A 21038-nucleotide genomic window follows, 5' to 3' on the forward strand; every position below is an offset into this window, starting at 1 on the left:
CATTGTCTGTATTATGCTGCATGTCTTTCTCCCCCTCTCCTCCATTCCTAGCTGTCCTATCTTCCTCCTTTTCCTCCTTTCACCCAGCCCGGCCATCGGCAGGAGGGTCCCCCATCTGAGCCAGGTTCTGCTCAAGGTTTCTTCCTGTTAAAAGGGAGTTTTCCTTGCCACTGTCGCCTTAAGTGCTTGCTCTGGGGTCAGGCTCTGGGTCTCTGTAAAGCGCTTTGAGACAATTTTGATTGTGGAAGGCGCTATATAAATAAAATTGAATTGAATTGAATTGAATTCAACCAGCAGTGAAGTGAAGCGCGACTTGAGCAGAGAAGTCGGATCTGGATGAAAGAGGAGACCTGATCAATGCTTCTGATTGATCTGATCTCCTGATAGATGGCCCTGGGGCTGTGATCTGCATCAGGCAGATCCAGATCCGGGATCAGTGTACAGTCTGAGCTCAAAGATCACATGACCTCTGTGTGTTTAAACCTGAGAATCAGAATCAGACATCTGAGTCTGTCTGTCCATCCTGTCTGTCCATCTGTCTCTCCGCCTGTCTCCCTCTCTCACGTATACTCACCTGGCTGGGGAGACACCACCCAGGGTCGGGCTCGGCCCCTGAGCGCTGCGGATTCCCCAGATGTGGGAATCTGAGCTGCATCGTCTGTGCTTTGTGCTGGAGGGTGTGGAAGGAGCCGGACTGACGGAGCTTCAGAAATGTGACTCTGTGTTTCTGACTCTTTCTGCTTCACAGGCTTTCGCCCGTGTAACATGTCTGTGCAGAGTCTGGCAGGTAGAGAATCTGTGGGACGTTTGTGAGGACGGAGTGGAGTCAAACTTCACGACCACAGAACTCAAAGCGCAAGAAACACACGATGAACAGAGACTGAATCAGCAGCTTCATGATGGCTGCGATGTGTTTACAGGGACAGACGCAGTTACACAACAGAAAGCCAGTGTGAGCACGAGACCACGGGAGAGGAGACGAGTTTCAGCCTGTCAGAGCACACACACACACACAGCAGCTCACTGTTTCATACAAACCTGTCTGTTCATGTTCACCTGCAGAGGCTCCGATCGAAAGCTGCTCCAGCTTCAGTGTTACTGAAACAGTCCGTGCAACTAAATCCAGCCCAGAACTGAAACTGGAGCGAAGCTGTCGTCGTGGAGATTTTCTCTCTGGTCTGAAATTTACTGTTTCAGCTTCGACGCGCCGACAAAAACAAAAAGAAACGCTCAGATGATGTTTGATGTTTCTGCTCTGAAAAAGAAAAAGTCTGTTTCTTCATGTCCTCACAAGGTTTTATTGACAAATTAAATATTAAAAACATTAAAACGTGAGGAGAACAGATCATTAACCGTCTGAGAGTTTTGAAAAATAACTTCATATTTACATGTTTTTCATTTTCAATCTAAATAAAACCCACAGTGAAATCAGACCCATTCAAACACCTGAGAGCAGAAACAAAGGCTGAACATCAACAGGTCCAGTCCGGCTTTCACTGGGATCAGAACTGATGTCGATCAGTGTGACACACACCTGCTGCAGGTGCTTCTGGGGGGAGGGGCTAAACTTCCACAATACTGAAGCGATTAATAAAAAACAACAACAATAAACAACATTTGAATGAATCAGAGAGAAACAGAACCTGAGAAGCTGGAGACGGTCTCCGTGGCGACAGCAGTGACAGTCTTACACAGGCCTGTGGTCACCATGGTGACACAGGTGAAGACCGTAGACAGACCTGTAGTCATCACAGCGACAGGTTTGGTGGGGCTGATATAAGTGATGATGTCACACAGGTGAGGTGATGACATCATACAGGTTTGGTGGTGCTGTTGTAAACGAGCGTGTCCTGCTCTGACAGTGCCACGTGGGCGGGGCTTGTGGAGACAGGCCTATGGGAGCGCTCCTTCCTGGCCCTCAGAAAGCAGTAGGTTAGGATGGCCAGCAGAGCCAAGATGGCCACCGACAGGATCACAGCCAGCGTTATGGAGCCTGAGGAGGAGACAGTGAGGTCACTTCCTGTCAGCTGCTACACCTTTACCTGCACAGTAAAACATCAGATACCTTCCAATCCTACTGATATATGGAGAAATCTCCGTTTGCCTGTCCTTTGATTTTGTGGACAACTGCTCATCTGACCGTCCTCAAACTTGGGGGACGGTCTCCGGTGGAAGTTCAGTGTCAGCTGTGAAGGTTTTCTCACCTGAGTCGTCGCCTTCCTGTTCCTCCTTCTCAAAACGGTCGAACAACCCTCTGGAAAAGACGTTACGCTCTGCAGAGACAGAGTGAGAGTAAGGACAAACAGGAAGACACGTCAGGACACAGGGACATTACAGAAGCTCGCTGCTCCAAATCATAAAATAATAATAATAAAACTCGATGTTCTTCATGTTAATGTGTGATTTTATATGAGACAGAACAGAACTGTGTGGGACTGTATGAAGCATAAGGACAACCACGTGACTTCTACATGAGCTCACGCAGAATGTTTTCGTTTCCCGTACCAGTCACTCCGTCACACGAAGCGCTGCACTTGTCTTCCTCCTCGAAGTTGTTTTCGTTTCCGTCACAGCCACCATAGGTGAAGCGGTGGCACTTCCTGTTCAGAGGGTCGTAGTACCAGCGGGTGTGACTAGCCCGACATGGACCAGTGCGGGGTGGGTCAGTGCACGGAGCTGGGGTGGAGGTTAGCATGTTGCACGTTAGCTTCAAGGGCTAATTAGCAGGTGTTTCTCAGAGAGACAGAGACAGAGAAACTGACCTTTTTTCAGGTTGACGTCGATGCTCAGCAGGCGACTGAAGGTCTGGTTCACTGAGGAAGAGGAGGAGGAAGAAGATCACCACAGGAGGTACACTATGTGTGTGGGCTTAGTCTTGTTTGTCTATCACTGTGAGGACCAAAGCGAGGTTTGTGTGTGTGTGTGTGTGTGTGTTACGTCTGCTGCAGTGCTCCTCGTCTGATCCGTCGCTGCAGTGTTTCACACCGTCACACTCCAGATTCCTGTCCAGGCAGCAGCCGCTGCCACAGATCAGCTGATCAGGACGACAAGCTGACCCACACACCTCTGAATATGCCCGCGCGCACACACACACACACACACACACACGTTTATCCATCACATCCTAAACATGTTGTGGAGCTGATATGAAGAGGTGCATTATGGGACTTACCTCCAGCGGGCAGAGTGGTGCCCCTCTCTGCTGTCGCTGTGGAAAACAAAAACATGCATCATCAGTCTGTGTAGTGTGTGTGTGTGTGTGTGTGTGCTCTCAGGTGTGTTACTTACCTGTGACTCCTCTGCAGGCAGACAAACACTCGTCTTTGGTCAGGTAGTTGTTGTTGTTGGGTTTACAGCCTCCGAACACAAAGTGATCGCAGCTGCCCGTCGCAGCGTTGTAATGCCAGCGAGGAAACGCGCCGCGACACGGACCGACCTTCACGGGAACCAAACAGTACGCTGAGGCAGAAACAGGCAGAAACAGGCAGAAACAGGGCGACATCAGGATTTTCAGAAAGTTCGACAGCTTCATCATCTTCATTCATGGAAAACACAACACGTGTTTCTGACCAAAGACCAAAGAACCACAGAGAAACGTGTTTGTGCAGCACGACTCCGGTTTCTGTTCCATTGTTGCAGCTGAAGCAGCTGAAGCAGATGCTTAAAAATGAAGTTTAAAAATATAAAAACCTTCCAAACTGAACAGAGCAAACGTACTGAGATCCAACTCCTCCTCACAGTGACGGGCTCAGGTTCAGTGTGTTCACACTGGAAAAGTTACTGAACTGAATCCACTGATAAAATCTCTGTTCCATCGTTTCATCATTTCTGCTTCATAACTGCAAAAACAGCGTGTGACACTGTGACAGTGTTGGTACAGAAACCTGATGATGAAACATTAACCCACAGAACAGGGTGTGTGTGTGTGTGTGTGTGGGGCAGATTAAAGGGAGTGCCATTGTGTCGACACTCCGGTTACCGTGGTAACATAGTACTGGAGCTTTACCTGTTATTCAACAGTTTTACAACCTGAGCTCAGATCACAGCCTGCTGACACTGACACTGATCAGTGCTGCGATCAATACACAATCAATCAATCAGTCATGTGACACGTCTCATCTGATCTAATGAAAGAAGTCAACACAAAAGTCAAGATGAGAAAATGTGTGTGTGTGGGGCAGGTATTCCAGTCTGACCAGTTTGAGTCGGGGTGTGGCTCCTCAGTGTGAAAACACAAACACTGATTCACTTCACTGAACAGTTCAACTGATCAATAAATATTCAATGAAGCAGAGTTTAACTGATCAATACAACCTGAGTCAGCTGGTCTCAGTCTGCAGAACAAAAACAACAAACAAACATTTCTGATGAACTGGATTTTCAGTAACTTGTTTCTGGAGCTTTGTACAGAGCTGTCCACATACTTTTGGCTGGTTGTGTTCAAGCAGCTCCATCTGTATTGATCACATATTGATTCCAACAAAACATCAGTGTACTACATTTCCCATAAGCACTCACAGCTGGACAGCTCCGGGCTGAGGACGAGGACGGTGACCTTGGCGTCATCTGATTGGTTATTGGAGTCGGTGACGGTCAGCTGGAAAACGTACGAACCCGTCTGCAGGTTGGAGAGCTGCACCTGGTCAGGAAAATCCGTCTTCTGCAGAACCACATTCAAAAATACCTTAATTTAAAAGCTGATCACCCGAGGAAGCAGAACGTTCTGCAGAAACAACTTCAGAGGACAAAACTGAGCACATGACCAATCCACCTGAGCCCCTACCTGTACAGACACAAAGCGGCAGACCAAAACTTGTAAAAGCTCTGAGCGGAGTTTGGTGCCATGAACTGAACGATGAAGGTTTGCATTGTTAGATTCCCTGTTTCTCTCCAGCTCACATCCCATTGGTCATCTCTACCTGTGCTAAGCCCCACCCGTGCGACAGGTTTTACCTCCATTCTGACGCCGGGGTCTCCGCTCTGCAGGCTCCAGCTGTAGTCGGTGATCTTGGCGTCGCCCAGTGCCAGGCTCTCAGTGCCGTTCAGGGTCACCGTCTCTCCGGGCTGAATGATGACATCACGACCCGCGTTGGCGATGGGCTCACCTGGAGACAGGGTTATCAAATCAATCGATCACATCCCGGTCAACCTGTTGCTCGCACAGGTGTAATATCGATGACTCAGTGGGAACATCTATTCAGAAACTGCTGAACTGAAAGTGAACCATCTCCATGGCATCTGAGCACCTCCATTCTCTGGTGAAGACCAAGAGCTGTGATTGAAAGCTCTGGAAAAAACGGTGGACCCTTGGTTTGGTTTGCAGTCAGACTTTGGCAGGAATGAACCAGTGACCACTCACAACCACAGTCTGTGGTTAAAATATGAAAGTGATAGGAAATAATCAGAGGATCAATAAACGAGACGCGTGTCAAACAAGATCCTTAAAGAATCTGTTCTTTTCCAATGGAGGTTTCGTATTACTTTTTTCCAGCCCATCATGTCTATAGACACCCTGAAATGAAACCATATTGATCAGATAAATCAATAATCCTGCAGTACTGATTAGCGGGACTGTTTGATGGACTGATCACCTTACTCATCCAAGTGCGGACTCACCTGGTTCCTGCGGTCCCGCCAGGTGTTTCCGGAACACGGCTTCTCTGATGTAGGTCAGGTATCCGGCCTGGTTCACGAACCTGCACACGAAGCGGTTTCTGTAGATACAGCTGAACAGGACGCAGCTGCGCTTGTCCTCCTGTGCCGCAGGCGCTTCAGGGCCGCGCGGCCCCAGCAGCGCCAGGTTGCATCGCGGGTCCCCGCAGCACAAGCGCTCGCATGACTCCGGGGACTGCACGTGCGCGGTGTCCAGCAGACACGCTCCCTCCTTCACCGCGTCCTCCGTGTCCAGCACGAAGTCGTCCTGACCGGAGCGGAAAGTGCCGCTGCAGTTCGAGTCTTCTTCCGCTCCGCCGCGCCGCAGCAGCGGCAGGAGGAAGAAGAGGAGGAGGAGGAGAGGCGGCCGGAGGGAGGAAGAGGAGGATGGAGGCATTTTGTGAATGTTGCAGGAAGAAGAGAGTTTACCGCCTCGTGACGCGTCTCGCCGCTCCGCCCTGACAGTCTCAGGTGTGTTTCACCTCAGCCGTGAATTTACACGTTAAACTGAGAAACTGCTCCGTTTAAACCGCCTGTGTCCGCACCTCTGTCCGCTCACCTGCTCAGGTGTGTCTCACCTGCTCACAAACAGGAAGCGAAACCCGACGCTCCTCCTCCACTCAGGTGTGGCGGCACAGACTCGTCAGGTTCACAGGAAGTCGTTCTGAGTCAGCGCGTGACAGTTTGAGGTGGAAAACATGAAAAGAAAAACAAACCAAACAAAAAACGGATTTTCCTCAGGGTCCGGTTCGTCTGCAGTCCTGCCCCGCTGCTCTGCCCCGGCGCCATGGCTCTGCATGCTCTTTGTACAACAACAACAACAACATCATCAACAACGTCAACAACAACAACAACACACATTTAAAATCAGAAATGAGCACGGTGTGACAGGATGCTCTGACAGCGCCCCAGCCTGTGTTGTGTTTCTCTTTGTCAGGAACAGAATAAATAAATTAGATTAATTAGATTTTTTTTTCAGATTGTTGCTGAAATCACAGATTTCCACATCACGTGACATCAGCTGATTTATGAAAGTGATTTACAGACAAACACGTTGTTTTGGTTTGATGATGAAATATTAATACGAACAGTGTGTAAAATAAGGTGTGTGTGATTTACTGATCAAACTGTACCAGTGACAGACTCAGGACACTGCCAGTGTCACACTCCGACCAGCGGGGGGCGGTGGAATTACGTCAGAGCGGAAATTACGTCTTGACGTTTTGGTTAAATCGTCCAATCGGAGCCGCCGCAGGAAGTGCGACCGCAGCGGCTGAATTGAATATTTGAACATTGTTTTGATTCGTAAACTTTTGCGAAGTTTAAGGTAAAACGAGACTTTTCGTTTATCAGATCGTCTGTTCGTGAACCGGTTCATATGCTAACATTCTCCTCAGCTAACTCCTCAGCTAACTGTCAGTCCGCACCAAACTCCATTCAGAATTCTGTCAGTTTAGCCTAAACCTGCTCGCCGGCAGAGGTGTGTTCCACATAAAAGTCTTTCTGAGACTTTATATGAAAGACTGTGATTCTGTGTCCAGCCGGTGGGACCGGTGACCTCTGTCCACGGTTTATTCTGTAGGTCGGAACTAAGTTTAAGCCTCGGCTTAAAAAGCCGCTGACGAAGCGTCAGATTTGAACGTCACTTTGCCGCAGACACACATTTCTACATGTTTGCTATTAACCAGTGAAGCTCTGATTGCTCCGTCACATCCAGGTGCAGCCATGGCAGAGGAGCAGGTGATGCGCGTGGGCTCGTCTGTGTGCTCTCAGTAAGTGTTTGTTCAACCAGCTGAATTGGAGCTGCGCTCTACAGAAGCCCAGAGAGGACAAAACATGTTGTGTTGTGATGTTATGACCCACAGCAGCTGCAACGTGTCGCTCTGTCGCTGCTGAGTTTAACACAATCATCTGCACTAAGTCTGACACCTTATTCAGTCTGACTGTAAACATTCTGGAAAATGGACTCCTCCCTGTGTCTCCTGATTGGCTGCAGGTCGGCCTATCAGAACGAGGGTGGGGCCAATCAGAGGCGCGAGTACTGCACAGAGCTGCTGATGAGAGGAGGAGAGGAGTTCAGCTTCGAGGAGCTCCGAGCCGAGAGGTTCAACCAGCGGAGACAGAGGGAGCTGGACGGTGCGTTCACTGACCCGAGGACAGAAGACTGATGACAGTAAAGTGTTGTTTTGTTCAGTTTACCTTTAGTTCTCTGATGTTTCCTGCAGAGAAACTGAGGCATCTGAAGGAGGTGAAGGAGCAGCTGAGTCAGGAGCTGGAGGAGAAGACGAGACTTTTACTCCTCAGAGCTTCACAACAGCAGGTGAGCTAACGACGCTACGTCTGCTGGGATAATCCAGCACGACGCTCGGTCTGATGCCGCCGCTGCTGCCGCCGCCGCCGCCAACCAAAGAGCTAACCAGGTAAAAAGTCGTCCTGATGTCACATGACCAACAGCTGGCATCACTCTGACTGCAGGTGGTCCATGAAGCCCTCAGCCCTCCAACCACAGACTCAGGTAGACCTCCAGCTGCCAGCTCCTTCCAGATATATGATGAGTCCCAGTCTGCTGCTGCATGGCCTGCTGGGTAATAAACACGCCTTACACACTGACGTGTGGACGTGAGACAGCTGTGACCAGACTTATCAAGCGAGGATGTTTCTCATCCAACAGAAACTCTGAGCTGCTGGATGATGTTTTCCTCCGTCCTGATGAGAGAGGGCTGTGTCTGAAGATCCAGTTTCCTCCACCAGGTGAGTCTCTGCCCTCCACCAGGTGAGTCTCTGGAGGTGCGGCCTCACACACATTAGCAGTGACTGTGACTTTACACAGGCAGATCAGATCAGATCAGCAGACCGTCCACTAACCCCGTGTGTCTGTGTGTTTAAGCTTATCACTGTTCTTGTGTCTTCATGTCCTTGTGTCCAGATTGTCCTGGAGAGACAGCTGAAGATCTCCAGACTCTGGTGGACTCCCGTCCCACCTCTGTCCCTCAGAAACTGGTCTCCAAAACCACAACCAAGCTGAGTCCCATACAGGAGACCAGTGTGGAGGCCAACTCCCTGACCTCACTGGGAGGTCCACTGGAAGAAGACCAGGACCAGGAGGAGACAGAGACGGAGACGGAGCAGGCTGCATTAGCTGGTAAATGGTCTGAATGAATGAATGAATTGAAACATGAGACAGTGACTCACCCACGACTTGAAGACATTCACTTCACTGAATCCTGGAGACGCTGTGGACAGCAGACCTGTCCCTGATTCATCCTGTGACCGACTGATTTTTGTTTCTTGTGTGTTTATATAAACAAAGTTCACAGCTGAGAAACACAAACCACATCAGGTCACATGGTGTAGATCAGGTGACCTGCAGCTCGTCTCCGTCCTCTGATCACTTACGGTGATGTGTTTCAGGACCAGCTGGGGGCGCTGCGGATCCCTGTGACCCGGCCGTTCGGCAGCGGCTGTTGTACCTCGGTGATGTCACTTCCTCTCCTGGTTTTCACGCCGAGTCCCGGCCCCTCCCTGCTGTGTGCAGCTGTCTGCAGCTGGGTACGACCTGTGGAACCTGTGATGTTCCTCAGGGAACCTGCAGGTCCTGACAGGTCAAACAGGATCACCTCGCTGTTCTCGCGCTGTCCACAGTAACTTGTGGATAGTGCTGCTCCTCAGAGGATGAACCTTTCAGAGTTTAAAGACTTTTCCTCACGAACTTTAAATGACAGATGCTGATTATTGGTTAAATCTGTGCTGTGTCCACCAGGGGGCGAGGTGTATCACATCTACTCCAGAGTTGTGGACGGAGGAAGTTTCTCCATCTATAAAGGAGCTCAGAGGGACGACTGCGTCCTCATCAAGGTGAACCAGCTGATGACCTGATGTTTCCTCCTGTCTGCTGATGCTGGTTTCCATGGTGTCGTCAGGCCCCTGCTCAGGAAACAGCTGATGTCACGTTACACACACGTCTTTAACACGTCAGCAGAGCGTTCAGCGTTCTGCCAACACTTTGGTTTTTACATTTTTATAAAGAACCAACGGAACAAATGAAGTAAACACACACACACACACACACACACACACACACACACACACACACTGACACACCTGGCTTCCTGTGTTACCTGCTGCAGGTGGACAGCTGCTGTGTTCCCTGGGATTTCCATCAGTTTAATCGTCTGAGGAGCAGCTTGGCCTCGGCCTCCGACAGTCTTCCTCTGATCAGCTGTTTCCTGTTCCTGGACGGCTGCATCACCGTCTACACGAGTCCACCTGATCACATGTTCACCGTGAGTCACTTCCTGTTTATGACGTACGGCCTGATCCAGCACTCACCTGCAGCTGTGATACCTGAACACACTGACCGCATCAGATTCAGGGTCGGGTTCCAGCAGGTGCAGAGCTCAGGGAAACACGGCGACTGAGCTAAGAACACGCTGACTGTGCACGTTCTCACCTGCTCTGTGCGTGTGTGTGCGTGTGTGTGTGTCAGGAGCTGACAGAGTGCGACGATGCCGTCCATCATAAAGCCGTCTGTCTGCTGCAGCTGGTGTTGCAGCTGCACTCCTGCAGGCTGCTGCATGCAGCGCTGCAGCCGAGCATTCTCACCTGTTCTCACAGGTAGGTCAGCACCTGGGGGGGGGGGGGGGGGGGGGGGGTCATGTGACTCTCAAACTGTTTATTTACTGTGTTGGTTGTTATTGGTCCAGAGGTTTCATGAGTCCTGACTCGGTCTTCCTTGTGGACTGGTCTTCCTCCGTGGACCTGGACATCCAGCAGGACGTCACCTCGGTCCAGCAGCTCCCTTCAGCTCAGACTTACATCAGCCTGGGGCTCCTGGAGCCAACTGCCCCACCACAACTGGTACCACGTCCAGTACACCTGTCCACTGTGCAGACGCCTGCCTCGTTCACTGGGATTGGTAGATACTAACCCCGCCCCCTCTCCATTCCTGTCAGGTGGACCTGGTGGGTGTGGCTGAAACTGTCCATCTCCTCTTGACGAACAGCAGGATGGTCCTGGTGAAAGACGACGCCGGCTGGACGGCAGAGCAGTTCAGCGGAGACGAAGCCTGGTACACGCAGCAGTTAACCTGTTACATAGAACGACAGTTTAATGCATTCTGTGTTTTCTATGTTTAATCTTTATTTCTGTTTTATTTCATCAGTGTTATTATTATTATCCTTATTGGTAGTTAGTATCAAACTGTTCTCTCTCTGCAGCGACATGTTTTCCAAGATGTGGAGGAGGTTCTTCCGGTCGCTGCTGAACGCCGGCGGCCGCTCGTCACTGTCCGTCCTGTCAGAGCTGAAGCAGCAGCTGAAGCAGCAGCTGTGAAACATCATCTCTTCAGATATCTGCTTTTATATCCAGTTCAGTAAATAAAGTACATTTTTAATGTGACAAACAGATATCATGAAACGTGAAATTGGAAATGTTTGTTATTTAAAGCAAAGTCTGAAAACAGAAATTTAAATTTCCACACAAACTATAAAGTTTAAATGAAGTTCTGGACTCTAGCCAGCAGAGGGCGCTCTGACTGCAGACAAAGACATGATCCTTCTCAAATGTTGGTGAACACTGATCAAATCAGCTGCTGTCAGCGTGGGCTGGTGCGTGTAGGATGTTCAGGTGCAGCAGAACCTGCACACGCATCAAGAGCGAAGTGAAAGGTTTTAAAATAGACAAAGTCCAGATTTAATTCCCGAAGGTTTGAAAGGTTTTTCTCGTCTGCTGCAGTAAGTGGAAACTCCGGGACCATCGCTCCAGAGCCGTGATGGAAATTCATTCAACCCTCTGTTCAACATTACACGTCATATCATTCAATTCCCAATTAAACCAGGTTTAACATGTAAAATAGATCACAGGGACTCGCTTCACATTCCTGTTGCATTCCAGTGCGTTTCTATGGAAACAAGGTTGGAGCAGAGTTTGTGCAGGTTCCTCACATTAAACTCACACTTTGGTTAAAACCTGTTTCACTGTGACTGAAGTTTAAAGCCAATGGAGTCAGACTGTTTGTGGAGTCTTCCTCTGCCTGAGGGGAGAGCGAGGCATGCTGCAGCCTGCAGAGGGAGGGAGGGAGAGAGAGGGGGAGGGAGGGAGGGAGGGAGAGAGAGGGGGAGGGAGGGAGGGAGGGAGAGAGAGGGGGAGGGAGGAAGGGAGAGAGAGGGGGAGGGAGGGAGGGAGGGAAAGCACACCTTTACTTTTTCTCTTTGTTTCCTCGCCAGTATTTTAGGCAGAGTTGTGTGTTTGTTGTCTTTAGGCCGAGTCCAGGGACAGATCCTTCACTTCACCGTCGGTGTCCACTTCAGGTACAGCAGTTCCTGAAGTGGACACCAAAAGTTCTGTTCTATTAACTGTATGTAGACTAAACTCCTGTTTATACTGTGTAATCAGTAGGTAACCTCTGACCCCCCCACCCCCCCCCCCCCACTCTCACACCAAACCTCATTCAGAATGTGCTGATTTATCAGCAGTGTCCTCCTGTTGCTGTGATACTGAACTGAACATGTCAATAAAGCTTTTTTGAATTCAAATCTGGAAAAATAGAGAACTGTCAGTCAAACTAAACTCCGCCCCCTTCACATTCTTTCCTTCATACCTAAAACAAGGTGAGACAGGGACGAGTGCAGTGGGGGAGGGAGGAGAGAGGAGGTGAAGAGGGGGAGGAGAAAGAACGGCAGAGAGAGAGTCAGTGTCTGAGAACAACAGCAGGAACCGGCCAGAACAAAGTCACCTGGACTCTGCCGGCCAGGTGAGTGTGTCAGCATTTTTCTACATTATGAGAATAACCTGTAACCGTGTGCTTCTCAGAACCAGACCCTAACGGTTCCATGTAGAACCTTCCCTGAGCTTTGGAGAACCTTTCAAGGCAGAATCAGCAATCTGACTTTCAGAATAAATGTTCTGTATTTGTGCTCCGTTGGAACCCAGTTCATCAGGTTCTCAAGTTTACCACAGAGAGCCCAGAAGTTCTGTAGTCTCAGTAGTTATGAAACTGTCCACTGCACTCGTTCTCCTGAGTACTCAGAGTGATTGTTAAGGTTTGTTCTAAATATTTCTAAACAGTGCACAAGGTTTAAAATGTTCCATATAGAACCTTTGTGGACCTGTTAGGAACACTTTAAATACACAATGAGTCTGATTCAACAGGTAACAAGGTACCAAAGAGAGTATACGTCACTTCAAGGAACCCTGTTAGTACTTTTATAGAAACACATCCAAACGGTTCCTCAAAGAACATTTCTGGACCTTTGATAAAGAAAGTGGACAAACTGTCCGCCCCTGTTTGAAGCTGTATCAGAAAATGGTTCTTGAATTAGCAGAACATTGTTAAGGACACAGTCCGGTTCTCCCAGACTCAGAATGGTTCTACATAGAACTCTTATGGATCTTTAAGGAACAACAAATGAAATCTCTTTAGTACTGTGCTACAACAGAACCATTTGAAGGTCTAAGTTCTCTACAGAACCAGACTCGGTTCCACATTATGAAGTTGTTAAGTTTAGGACACAGGACAGTGTTTATGTCCTCACAGTTACAGTCCAGTGCACAGTCTCATTTTTTGTCTCTGTTTGGAGAACAGGTGAGAACTGAGCAGAGCTGTTGGTTTGGTTCTGTGTGGAACTGATGCCTTGCTCAAGGACACTTCAACAGGTTCTGTAACAGAGATCAAACTAGGCCTGAAGAACGTAAAGAACCCGTGTTGTTCAGGCATTGTGTGTGTGTGTGTGTGTGTGTGTGTGTGTGTGTGTGTGTGTGTTGTGCAGTAAGCTGATCTTTATGAATGGAGGGTTTGGTGTAAAGTGTAACTGATCTGAGAACTGCTGCGGGTCTCTGTGCGATGTTGCTGTTGCCGTGTTGAGCCACAGTGAAGTGAGTCAGCGGTGAGTGTGATTGTGAGTCTGCTGTGTGATTTACCTTTGACCCCTGGGACCCAGCCTCCCTCCTTCCAGCAGGATGCGGCTCCAGGTCACAAACTGGTTTCATGAACATGCCAGTGGCCTCCCCAGTCTGCAGACCTGGAACCAGCAGACCACCTCTGGGATGTGGCAGAACTGCTGGTCCACCAACTGGTCTGTGGACCAAAACCACTTTATAGTTGGACAGTTTGGTTTGTGAAGGTGGAGTCCAGCTCCACCGACGCTGAGCTGCTCCACACAGATGTTAACGCTGAGAGCTGGATCCAGGCTGCAGCAGGTTTGGGTGAATCACTCTGAGTCTGTTGCTGAGGTTTGGTCGGTTCCAGTCGGACAGCTGGTGATTTATATTCACACTGAGGAGCCGCGGTGGAGCTGTCTGGTCATGTAGTGTGTCGGTTTGATTCCTCTGGTATGTCAGTCACACCCTGACTGCACACACACACACACACACACACACACACACACACACACACACACACACACACACACACACACACACACACACACAGCTGTGTGTTATTTGTGCATCTATTTAACTTTGTGATCACTTCATAAATTCAAATACTACTTAATAATAATAATAACAACAACAACAACAATAATCTCTTTCTCAAATTGAATTGAAGGCAACTGGACTTATATTTGTATAACTGTACTTTGTATCCTTGTACTGGACAAATATAAGTCCACTTGCCTTTGATTCAATTTGAGAAAGAGATTACAATGACCTGGATGAATGAGAACATTCACAGACAACAACAACAATAATAATAATAATAATAAAAAATCCAAAAAAAGTGCATTTATCAGTGTGTGCCAGTCATACCACAGCTGTCCACAGCGGTCCACAGCAGTCCACCGTGGGTCTCTGGAGTCAAACCGAGGGACCAGACTCCTGCAGAGACAGGAAGAAGCACAGAGATGTGAAACGTGTGAGAAGCATCATGATGTGAAACCTCTGACTTACTGAGCAGTTTCATGTGTCAGTGCCCCAGTTATTCAGTGGTTCTCTCCCAGTTTGGAGACTGGGAGTCTGACTGGGATCAGATTTTGTTCCTGATGGAAACTGAAACCTGAAGTCTGTTGTTCCCATATAGCAACTTATACACCCAACCTACAGGCTGCCAGTCCCTCCATTATCTCAGTGTGTGTGTGTGTGTGTGTGTGTGTTTCTGATGTACACAACGTACCTGGTGAAACTTAAAGGGACAGTTGTTGTTACCTGAGCTCCTCTGAGATGAACAGATGAGCTGAACTAGCTTACAGCGGCGGCTCCTCCCACTGGTTTATCGCCTCCTTCTTATCTGTCAGTAAACGCACCGCTCGCTCTGACCTGCTGCTCGTTGATTGGCTGAGACACCACCTGCTCCTCAGCAGCTGGCAGGTGATCAGATGAATCTTCACAGCTGCAGAATGAAGGACCTGGTTCTGTGTCAAACCTCTGACACACTCATGGATTCACCTGTAATCACCTGTTCGACAGTGTCACCTATTCTATTATTCTATTTAGAATATAACATATTATTTCATGTATTACGACCACGTCAGGTCACGTGACCGCTGACCCGCAGCAGCGCTGATGGTTAGTGATAGTTTAGTTCACAGAGATCAACTGAAAAACAGGGAAACTAAAGGTGAAAGGAAGCAGAGCGTCACTCACACTGAGCGCTGATCTGAGGTCTGCTTTTACAAACTGCTTCATATGTGGAAATGACGTGTGCTTTTCGTGTGTGAAGCTCGACTTCCTGTTCAAAGTTAAACAATAATCACACTCAGGGTTAAATCAGCTGCTGATCCAGAGTCTGAGGAGATGAAGATCAGCTGACTCCTCGTCCTCCTCCCACTGACCGGATCAGATCCTCCATGTCCTCCACCCCTCCCACTTAGCAAACAGGAGGAGGAGACTCTGCCTCATCATCTCCATGTGTTTCCAGACCGAGCTGATGTGAACCGAACAGGACGTCACCTGGTTTACCTGAGGTGAAGAGACACCGACTCACACACAGGTGAGAGAGAGGCCGAGCTCAGTGTGGATCATTCACTGAAAACCAGAGTGAAACGTGGAGAAAGAATAAAAACAGAAATATTTTGTTTTGTTTTCATGATTTATAACTGGATCTGAAGCTTCGTCGTCATCTTTGACTTGGTGAGTAAGAAGCTGAGCGACTGATGATGCTAACGAGCCGAGGACTCGTCTGATTGGCTGATGAATGGAACCCGATCTGAGTCTGAGCCTGAGATGAATCAGTTTTGTCTCCTGTTGTTCTTCATCATCTTCACACTGTGTGCTGCCCCCCAGTGGCTGAAAAGCTTTCCTGGAGCTTTAACTTTCTCTGTGTGATGAAGCAGCAGAGCAGCTGCTGTGTTTGTGCCTGCAGACAGGTGAGGTCTCACCTGGGCTGTTTGGTCGGTTTGTGTTTGACTTGAGGAGGAAGGAGGAGGAGGTCATGTGACTCTGTTCAGGTAAACCACCTGAACAGGAAGAGAAGCCATAACTTTACCGACACCCAGAGTGTGTGTGTGTGTGTTATGGTTTTCAGTGTGTTTATGGTGTGTGTGTTTTAACTGTGTGAGCCCACCTGTGTGAGTGTGTGTGTTAGAGTGTACCTTCATGTTTGTATGTGTGAGATTTGATCCTCCGTCATGTCTCAATCCAACCAGTGGTGTGGTTGTTTCCCTCAGGTCTCACTGCTGCAGCTCCCCTGCCGCCACCGCGCTGCTGCGGCGATGTTCCGTCGCAGGAAGAAAAAGCACAGGCCGGAGATCTCGGCGCCACGGGACTTCCAGCACCGTGTCCACACATCATTCGACACCACCACAGGACATTATGTGGGTCTGCCGCCACAGTGGCAGAGCATCATCGACACACTGAGGAGGCCACGCCCCCTGGTGGACCCGTCCAGGATCACTGACGTCGAGCTCGGACCCAAGAAGGTCAGGGGTCCAGATGAAAGGTTTAGACAATGATTCTGGTTCTTGTCCCAGGGAAGACGCAGACGCCACAGCAGGCGCCGTCATTACCTGCTGATTATTCACTGTTTTTGAATCTAACTAAAAATACGAATCTCTCCTGCAGACAATTGTTCGTGGCAGTTTTATCGGTCATGGCGACTACATCAGTCACGTGATCTCTGAGATGAGCCGTCTCTCCGTGTCCAGCTCCAACTCTCTGCGTCGCAGCAGCCCGTCAGCACGGAAACGAGCCCGGTCACTGGGCCGACTGGGAGAACTGGTGGAGGATGAGTCGTACCAGTACGAAGAGCTCAATCGCCTTGGAGTTGGTGGGAAGCGTGACGGGAGCTCCACCTTCTGGCAGGACCGGATCCAACAGGTCCACACTGAGACTGGCAGTCCCAAACTGAACGGAGCTCTGCAGAGAGCCCAGTCCACCTGCCAGGTGGGGTCTGAGACCATGCCCCCCACACCTGGGACACCAGGTGGGACAGGTGAGATAGGTGGATGGTATGCCCACAGTGAGGGGGCGGGGCTAAGACAGAGGTCCATTTCGTGTCACTACAACCCGCAGACCGTGGAGGCCAACAGCAGAGCTCACCTTAGACTGAAACCAGCTGTCAATCACCTGCCGGACCTACTGTCCTCCTCCAAAGGAACTCCCAGAAGGCCGCACTCCTCCTATGACCTCAAGGTAAGACAAGTCTTTAAAGGACCAGGTGCATGTTAAGTGAGATATTTTGAAATGTTCAGGTTGACACCTCTCTCACATCTGTGCAGTAAATATGAAGCTACAGCCAGTAGCTGCTTAGCTTAGCTTAGCTTAGCATAAAGACACGACACGGGGGAACTGTTAACCTGGCTCTAAAGAAAGTAGTCCAGTGTAGCTTTACTGACTGACCAACCAAAAAGACAACAGATTTCACTTAACTCACATAACTGAAGGTAACGATCAGATCACACATCAGCCAAACACAAAGACAGATCAGTATTTTATCAGTAAATTGACTAATGTCTTTCCTGTAGTAGTTATCAGTTCTTCTGTCCTCCACCTGTCCCCCAGCTGACTTCCCCCTCCTCCCACCTCCTGCTGCCTCCCCCCAACAGCACCAGCAGTCCCCTCATCACAGGTAGAGGTTTACCTCAACGCTCGCTCCGCCCCTTCTCCAGCTTCAGCATTATTCCAAAAACAACGACCCCCCTGAACCAGGATGAACCCTCCCAGCTGCACCCCTCCCCCACTGGATCCCCAGGCTGCCCCCCTGCCAGGCTCGGCCCCTCCTCCACCCAGCAGGCAGTGCCTGACGGAGGTCCTCAGAAGGTGACCCATGAGCAGTTTAAGGCAGCGCTGCAGATGGTGGTGGACCCGGGTGACCCGAGGATGACTCTGGAGAACTTTGTGAAGATCGGGGAGGGGTCCACAGGTGTGGTCTGCATCGCCCGAGAAAGGCACAGTGGGCGACAGGTGGCTGTGAAAATGATGGACCTGAGAAAACAGCAGCGCAGAGAGCTGCTCTTTAATGAGGTACGGGGGCGGGGCTGCATTCAAACACACCTGTTCAGGTGGGTCAGCGAAGCAGCCACTAAAAATGATTAATCACCAACAATTAATTATCAGTTTAATCATTTAATTGTATCATTACATTTTTTACTTTATCAGTGAAAAACATCAAACAGACTGAGGAGCGGGTAACACCTGCTACCTGCTGCAGTGTGACATCATCGCCTCACCTGTCCCTGTGTTTGGTCTCAGGTGGTGATCATGCGGGACTACCAGCACCAGAACGTGGTGGAGATGTACCGCAGTGCTCTGGTGGAGGAGGAACTCTGGGTAATCATGGAGTACCTGCAGGGCGGCGCTCTCACACACATTGTCAGTGAAACCAGGTGAGTAGAAAATCAAACACACCTGTTTGTCTGGTAGATTTTCTCAGGTCTTTGTGGTTTCATGGTGTTTCTGCGTGTCTCAGGTTGAATGAGGAACAGATGGCGACGGTGTGTGAAGGCGTCCTGCAGGCGCTGTCCTACCTTCACTCTCAGGGCGTCATTCACAGAGACATAAAGAGTGACTCCATCTTGCTGACACTGGATGGGAGGGTAACACACACACACAGACATCTCATCTCTTCTCATCCAGTGACAGTGCTAAACTACATGAACTGAAACAGCAGACAGTAACAAACAGTAACTCTCTGTGGAAGATCTCTGTGCCAGCTGATCGTGTCAATACAAACGAAATCATGCATGAACTCATCAACAACTGTAAACAACAAACACCTGAATCCCTCCTTTTCTGCTTCTTCCGTCCTGCTGCAGATAAAACTGTCAGACTTTGGTTTCTGCGCTCAGGTCAGTAAAGATGTCCCAAAGAGGAAGTCTCTGGTTGGGACGCCGTACTGGATGGCTCCTGAGGTGATCTCCAAAACACCATATGGTACTGAGGTAACAACAAGGACACATCCAGGTCCTGATCCTGAAAACACACACACACACAGCCTGAGTCCCTCGCCAGTCTGAACCTGTAGCAGCTTAACCAGGGGATGGTTCAAGGAAAACCTGAACCAGAACTGACTCTAAGATTTGTTGGTCTGCAAATCAAAACCTATAACCTACAAAATATATGATGTAACTGGATGTGCTAAGACATTCTGTGTCAGCTGTGGTCTGATCCACAGTCACGTGTGACCTCTGACCTCTTGTGTCCTTCAGGTGGACATCTGGTCTGTGGGCATCATGGTGGTGGAGATGGTGGATGGTGAGCCGCCATATTTCAGCGACACACCAATCACTGCCATGAAGAAGCTGAGAGACGAAGCAGCACCAAGCGTGAAGAACATCCACAAGGTCAGTGAGACACACACACACGCACAGACGCACACACGCACACAAGGTGAGGACACCAGAGCAGAACATGCATTATGAGGACCACCCTTTCCTACCAGTTAGCACAGTGATCCTTTTCAGCCCGGCAGAAGTCGGTGTCACACGGATGATGTCGTACCCTCCTGTGTTCAGGTGTCTCCGGTGTTGAAAGACTTCCTGGGCTGCATGTTGACTCGTGACACGCTGCAGCGCAGCAGCGCCGGCGACCTGCTGGAGCACCCGTTCCTGCTGCAGGCCGGATCACCTTGCTGCCTTGTACCACTGGTGGAGCAGCACCGCAAACGCATGTCGCTCTGCTGAACATGTGAAAGTATACCTGAGACACATGAGACTCACCTGAGACCACCTGAGAGCTCTCAGGCTGTGGTGACTCCAGCAACTGTGCATGGATTGCTTTGGTTTCTATGACCAGAGAACCATCAGCTCACTTTCTCATTGGCTGCAAAGAAGGCTACTGACTTCAGCAGCCAATCACATACCAGTGTTGCTGTAAGCACCTCCCACCCATGCTGCCTGTCAAAGCCTCATCAGGTGAGTGAAATCATCCTGAAGACAGCAGCACGCCAACAGCCTGAACACTAAGGGTCACAGGGTCACTTCAGGTTGTGAGCAGTTGACGTCACCTGAAAACACACCTGTCACCTGAGAGGAGGAAATTATCTTATAATGTTCACCCACATGCTGAAAAATGTTTAATACTACATGGATCTTATTTTGACAGTTTTGTTTGTCATTTCCTGTCGGTGAACAGAAATTTTAACTCAACAAGATGAAACAAAGTTTTTACCTGTTACCTGTACGTCTGTATGCTGCTCCCTGGTGACCTTTAACCTGCTGTTCTGTCATGTTTAACTCTAGAACGGAGGATGTTTTTTAACATTTCAGCTTTCCTCACGTTTCTGTGCAGAAACAGAATTTCACATCCAAAACCACAGAAATTAATGAAAAAGAACATTTCAGTCAGTAACAATGATAATTTAAATTTGAATTTAAAACAATTTCAAGCCTTTAACACAACAATCAGTGGCAAACATAAACCAACGAGGAGAGTAGATCAGTTTTTTTTTTATTTAGTTCTGCTTTGTGTTGACCTCTTTGTAAATGAAACACATCCCACTGAAAATAATTATTGAAATTACTTGATTATTTATTTTGTCTATAAAATTTCAGGAAGCAATAGTAATAATAATGTTCGCATGCTTTTAGTTCTTTAATGGGAGTATTAATAATTTGCTCCTGTGATGATGATCAGTGATGAAAAGCTCTTTGGCTTTTGTGGATTTATTTTGAGAACTTGCACAGTTTCTGTGTGACTTTGCACATTAGTTACATGTTTTCATTTGAGATTTGTTTATAAAATGTTAATAAACGGATGGTATTTTAAAATCTATTGGATGTTTATGTCTCCTCATGTCTCCTCTGTCAGATTTCTTTCTTTACTGCTCTACATCAGTTCAACTTTAGTTATTCATTGTTTCATTAAATCCTTCTCACCTCAGCTGTGGGCAGGATCAGATTCTGTCTGTAGCTTCTGTCAGTTTGTCTGTAGCTCAGCGACAACATGAAGATAATCAGCAGTTATATATTAGTTATTATTATATATCAGTTATTTTAATGACTGTGTGTGTGAGC

General features: G+C 48.7%; 3 protein-coding genes and 2 long non-coding RNA genes across 9 annotated transcripts; 2 read left to right on the forward strand and 3 right to left on the reverse strand.

Annotated features, from left to right (window-relative positions):
* Positions 1 to 1284: 1284 nt before the first annotated feature.
* Positions 1285 to 6427, reverse strand: LOC121199796 (kunitz-type protease inhibitor 1-like). Its single transcript, XM_041064742.1, has 10 exons — positions 5617 to 6427; positions 4954 to 5105; positions 4519 to 4660; positions 3289 to 3459; positions 3173 to 3208; positions 2938 to 3066; positions 2763 to 2813; positions 2506 to 2676; positions 2205 to 2273; positions 1285 to 1993 (listed from the first exon to the last, which is right to left on the reverse strand). The coding sequence occupies exons 1-10, from the start codon at positions 6047 to 6049 to the stop codon at positions 1812 to 1814; spliced, it is 1536 nt and encodes a 511-aa protein (XP_040920676.1). The 5' UTR covers positions 6050 to 6427; the 3' UTR covers positions 1285 to 1811.
* Positions 6428 to 6506: 79 nt separating this feature from the next.
* Positions 6507 to 11009, forward strand: bub1ba (BUB1 mitotic checkpoint serine/threonine kinase Ba). The gene is made up of 14 exons (XM_041064741.1): positions 6507 to 6979; positions 7370 to 7424; positions 7649 to 7788; positions 7878 to 7972; positions 8128 to 8237; positions 8324 to 8403; positions 8579 to 8794; positions 9064 to 9201; positions 9413 to 9507; positions 9780 to 9935; positions 10139 to 10266; positions 10356 to 10509; positions 10605 to 10720; positions 10869 to 11009. The coding sequence occupies exons 2-14, from the start codon at positions 7378 to 7380 to the stop codon at positions 10981 to 10983; spliced, it is 1590 nt and encodes a 529-aa protein (XP_040920675.1). The 5' UTR covers positions 6507 to 6979; positions 7370 to 7377; the 3' UTR covers positions 10984 to 11009.
* A 565-nt stretch (positions 11010 to 11574) lies between these two features.
* On the reverse strand, positions 11575 to 14487 carry LOC121199805. Its single transcript, XR_005896470.1, has 3 exons — positions 14398 to 14487; positions 13570 to 14000; positions 11575 to 11711 (listed from the first exon to the last, which is right to left on the reverse strand). It is a non-coding gene; the product is annotated as an uncharacterized LOC121199805 (long non-coding RNA).
* LOC121199793 (serine/threonine-protein kinase PAK 6-like) lies at positions 12111 to 20794 on the forward strand. 4 transcript variants are annotated; one of them, XM_041064737.1, is made up of 10 exons: positions 12111 to 12403; positions 15506 to 15577; positions 15696 to 16505; positions 16648 to 17217; positions 17587 to 18048; positions 18277 to 18410; positions 18494 to 18620; positions 18840 to 18965; positions 19233 to 19367; positions 19539 to 20794. In XM_041064737.1, exons 3-10 carry the CDS (start codon positions 16215 to 16217, stop codon positions 19704 to 19706), a joined length of 2013 nt encoding a protein of 670 aa, XP_040920671.1. In that variant the 5' UTR covers positions 12111 to 12403; positions 15506 to 15577; positions 15696 to 16214; the 3' UTR covers positions 19707 to 20794. The 4 variants fall into 4 exon arrangements, with proteins under 4 accessions (XP_040920671.1, XP_040920673.1, XP_040920672.1 ...); XM_041064739.1 differs by having other exon boundaries at positions 16254 to 16505; XM_041064738.1 differs by lacking the exon at positions 15506 to 15577 and having other exon boundaries at positions 12112 to 12403; positions 16254 to 16505.
* Positions 17871 to 19614, reverse strand: LOC121199803. 2 transcript variants are annotated; one of them, XR_005896467.1, is made up of 6 exons: positions 19463 to 19614; positions 19217 to 19325; positions 18801 to 18996; positions 18433 to 18608; positions 18255 to 18333; positions 17871 to 18009 (listed from the first exon to the last, which is right to left on the reverse strand). It is a non-coding gene; the product is annotated as an uncharacterized LOC121199803 (long non-coding RNA). The 2 variants fall into 2 exon arrangements; XR_005896468.1 differs by lacking the exon at positions 19463 to 19614 and having other exon boundaries at positions 19217 to 19354.
* Positions 20795 to 21038: the final 244 nt, after the last annotated feature.

This window comes from Toxotes jaculatrix, chromosome 19 (genome assembly GCF_017976425.1).
Source record: "Toxotes jaculatrix isolate fToxJac2 chromosome 19, fToxJac2.pri, whole genome shotgun sequence".
Classification (NCBI taxonomy): Eukaryota; Metazoa; Chordata; class Actinopteri; family Toxotidae; genus Toxotes; species Toxotes jaculatrix.